Raw genomic sequence first — 3,911 nt, 5'->3', positions numbered from 1 at the left:
TAAAGCCCTTCATTAATCCTCAATTCTTAACAGACATAAGATGATTTCTACTGGAGAGAAACTCTACAAACCCAACGGTTGTAATAATGCCTGTGACAACACCTCAAACATTTTCAAATATAAAAGAAATTGTGCTGGTGGGAAATCGTAGAAATATCAATAATGTGAGAAAGTCTTCAAATGGTTGACACACTTGATTGTAGGTAAGGTAGTTGATGCTAGAGAAAACTTCTACAAGTATGAAGGATGTGGCAAAACTTTTAAACAACGCTCTCAACTTCTTGCACAGGAAAGCATTTGTACTTGAGAAAAAAATGTACAAATACAAAGAGAGTAGAAAGGTGCTTAATATCTGCTCACAATCTTGCTCTACATCAGAGAGTTTGTACTTAATAAAAGCTTGAAAAGTGCAGTTTTTTCGAAAGATTCCTCAGAAAATAGAAGCCTTTAAAGTGCTCAAGAGGATTTATTTGGAAGACAAACGTTACAAACGCAAAGAGAGTTGTAGTGAATTTATTTGCAACACAGATCTTCTACTCATTTTGTATTAGAGGCACACTGAACCGATTGCTGAAATTTTGTTCAATATCAGAAAATTTATATAGAAGTAAAACCCTGCAAATGTCATAAATTTGGGGAAAAAATGACAGCTTAGAAAACTTCAGAGAGTCATAAAAATATATATGAATAAAAGTAAAACCTGAGAGAGTCCATATTAAATACATTTTTGCACATACGGTAAATAGAAAAAATATTTAATTCAAAAGTAAGTTATGTTAATATCAGAGAATTTACATTAGACAATAAATAATGAAAACAAAATTAAAAAAAAAAAAAAACCCAAGTCAAAAGGTCACATCCTGGATTTGCCTTTGAGCCGTCCACTTGGCACTCTGCCATGTGTACTTTCCTTCCTTTTGTTCCTGATCCATAGGTTTTGAATACACTTTGACTGCCGCTCTGAATCTTGCCTCGGTCCCTCCTGCTGTATGGCCCTCGGTGGAGCTGTTTCTTCCGAGGAGGCAAGAATCGTGGTTTCTGCAGACTCCCACCCATATCTGTTCATTTCCCCGTAACAGGTAACAGGTAGGAGAAATGAGGAACCTCGCCTAGGTGCAGGTCCAGAAATATGTCACAATCCCATATTAGGGGAGCGCCCAAAAAAGGGTCATCACCTAGGTGAAGTGCTTAGAACTATATCCCAGCACCTCCTGTGGGTAGGACAAAGGAAGGAGGGAACAGTGAAAGAACCTAGCACCTAGAAGCCGTGCTCAGCTACATGTCACGATCAGCCCAGTGGGAAAAGCCAAGGCGTTAGACGAGAGGCGCACCAGGCAGGTACTGAGTCACGTCATATGTCACAGTCTCCTCGGTGGACGCTTCCCAGGAAGAAAAGGAGACACGCATGATCTAGGAGAAGAGACCAAAAGGATGGAACGATGATTCCCGCGGGCAAGACTCCAGGCAATAAAATCACAGCACCTGTGTGCTGGGCTCTTTGTTTTGTAAGCGTAGCCCAGTCCGGAGAGCAGAGTGACCTCACCTAGGTGCTGGGCCCAGAGACAGGTCACATCCTCTCCTGTGGGCAAAGAGGAGGTATAACAAGGCAATCGTTTTGTGTAGTGGAGCTCCGAGAGTTCATGCAGGAGACTGACGTCACGTTGACTGTGGACTCAACGACATGTCACAATGCTTTCTGAGAAGAGGGTCACGACACAAAAGGAATGTAACTTGGTACTGGGCCCAGCGATATGTGATTGACTCCCATGTGAGCAGATAGGAGGCAAGAGAAGAAAATCACAGCACCGGAGTTAGGAGCACAGACGCGTGTCCCAAAGCCCCAAGTAGAAAGTGCCGAGGCAGGAGGACAGCGTCACACGACCTAGGTGCTGGGTCCCAGCCTACCTCCCACCCTGCGTCCCTATCTCACTCCCTTCCTCCCCCTCTCCCTTCCGTCCTTTCCTCCCTTCAATGGTCCCTCCCTCTCTGTCTGGGATCCTCTCCCCATCTCCTCCCGCCTTCCCTCCTGCGGGCCCGCCCGGGAGAACGCTGCCCTTCCGTTTGCCCGCGGGGTAGGAGGGTTGTGGGGGCGTGGCCTCGCGTCTGCTCCGCCTTGAGCTGCCAGGCGCTGCTCGGTGTGTGCCCGCGGGGAGGCCGGCGGGGCACCGGTGTGCGGTGTGCGGTGTGCGGTGTGCGGTGTGCGAGTGACCGGTGGGCAGAACGGGGAGGCAGAAGAGGCGTGCCGCGGAACGGAGAGCGGGCCTGCCTGGGGCCCCGGCCCGGCGTTTCGGGGGCGAAACGCGCCCTCTGCCCACCCTCCTGAAGGACGCGGGGTGGCGGCGTGGGGGCAGGGCTGCGCGGAGGGATGAGAGCTCTGCCTGGGCCGGTCCCCCGAAGCGCAGCGGGCTGCCTGCAGACCCGCGCACGGGCAGTAGGCGGCTCGGGACAGAATGCCAGCACAGCCCTGCCCTGCCCCGCCCCGGGTGCGGGAGGGCAAGACACGCTGCTGGAAGCCGAGCGGGAGAGAGGCCACCGCCCTGCCCCCACCCCTCCCCAACCCGCGCGCGCACCTTTTAAAGCTCCTCCAGCAGAGCCCGGTATTCCTCCTCGCTCAGGGGTGGTTCCAGCGAAGCCAGCTCTTCCACCTCCTTCAGCTCCCCCGGTGGCTCCGTCTCTAGGAAAGGTCGTGCCTGCTGCTCAAACTCCGGGGTCGACAGGAGCTCATCCAGCAGGCTGGAGGTGAGCGCAGACGAGCGCTCCTCCTGCTCCTGGAGGCCTTGGGAAGGCGCCTGCAGGGCGGGCATCTGCCCCTGCCAGGCGGAGGCCTCCGGAGGTGCGGGCTGTGGCGGTGGAGGTGGCCCGGCTTGGGGTTCCCCTGTCGCCCAGGCCACCTGGGGCCCCTGGCCCCAGCCCCACCGAGGACCCTGGTGGGCCCTGTGTGGCACGAGCGCACCTTGCCCCTGCGAGTCGGCTGGAGCGGGCCCAAGCTGTCCCACGGAGCACGTCCCCGGCAGGCCGGCGTGCTGCCCGTCCCGCTCCTCCTGGCATGTGCTCGGGTGCGGAGGCCCCCGAAGGCTCTGAGGGTGGGGGAACGCCACTTCCGGAGGAGCCGGGGCGGCGAACCCGAAAGCCCCGAGGGCCGGGGCGGGTTGCCAGGTGCCTTCTGCCTGCGCCGCCTGTGCTTGCAGGAGCAGGGGCACGGCCCTTACTGCCTGGCTCGCGACGGGGCCCTGTGGAAGAGCCCCAGGCGGCGCGCAGGGCACGTGGGGTGCGGGAAGCGCCGCCCCCCACGCCCCGGTGTGGGTGGAGGCCACCCAGGAGGGAGGAGAGCGGCACCCGCCAGGGGCCGCCGCGTCGCACAGGCCGCCGGCGGGCCCGGGTCCGCCGCCAGCCCGGCCTGGATGCCTGGCCCTTCGGTTCTGAAACCAAATGTGAACCCTGGACTCCGGGAGGCCCGTCTCTCTGGCCAGTTCCTCCCTGGTGGCGAAGTCCGGGAAGCGCTCTTGCTCGAAGGCTCGGAGGAGCACGGCGGTCTGGGATTGGGTGATGGCGGTCCGCTTTCGCCGGCCTTCTCGGGGGCCGCTTGGCCCAGGCCAGGGCCTGGATTCCCGCCGGTGCTGCCTCAGCCGGCGCGATCTCTCATTCTGAAACCAGATCTGGACCCTGGGCTCCGGAACGCCGATGGCCTGGGCCAGCTGTTGTCTGGTGGCCATGCCCGGGTACGGGTTCCGCTCAAAGGACGCTCGCAGGGCCTCGCTTTGGCTCGGAGTCCAAACGAGCCTCTTTCGCCGTCCTCGCCCTCGGGCTACGGCGGGGAGAGGGCTGCCGGGAGCCGTGGGGAGAGCCATCGCGGGGAGACCGGGCCCGAGTGTCACGGACAGTCACAGGCACACAGAGGCCGGCGGGCTCCC

At 57.9% G+C, this 3,911-nt stretch overlaps 1 protein-coding gene across 1 annotated transcript; it reads right to left on the bottom strand.

Annotated features, from left to right (window-relative positions):
- Positions 1-2,573: 2,573 nt before the first annotated feature.
- LOC116547619 (double homeobox protein 4-like protein 4) lies at positions 2,574-3,863 on the bottom strand. Its single transcript, XM_032273508.1, has one exon. It carries the CDS (start codon positions 3,846-3,848, stop codon positions 2,574-2,576), a length of 1,275 nt encoding a protein of 424 aa, XP_032129399.1. The 5' UTR covers positions 3,849-3,863.
- Between the last annotated feature and the right edge of the window lie 48 nt (positions 3,864-3,911).

Source organism: Sapajus apella, unplaced genomic scaffold, assembly GCF_009761245.1.
Source record: "Sapajus apella isolate SASKATOON/1434 unplaced genomic scaffold, GSC_monkey_1.0 scaffold3826, whole genome shotgun sequence".
Classification (NCBI taxonomy): Eukaryota; Metazoa; Chordata; class Mammalia; order Primates; family Cebidae; genus Sapajus; species Sapajus apella.
Note: the sequence above shows the minus strand (reverse complement) of the source record. Positions and strands in the feature narration are given on the sequence as shown.

Excerpts from the sequence above, each read along its gene's own strand:
- LOC116547619 (XM_032273508.1), bottom strand. The coding sequence starts at position 3,848 with ATGGCTCTCCCCACGGCTCCCGGCAGCCCTCTCCCCGCCGTAGCCCGA.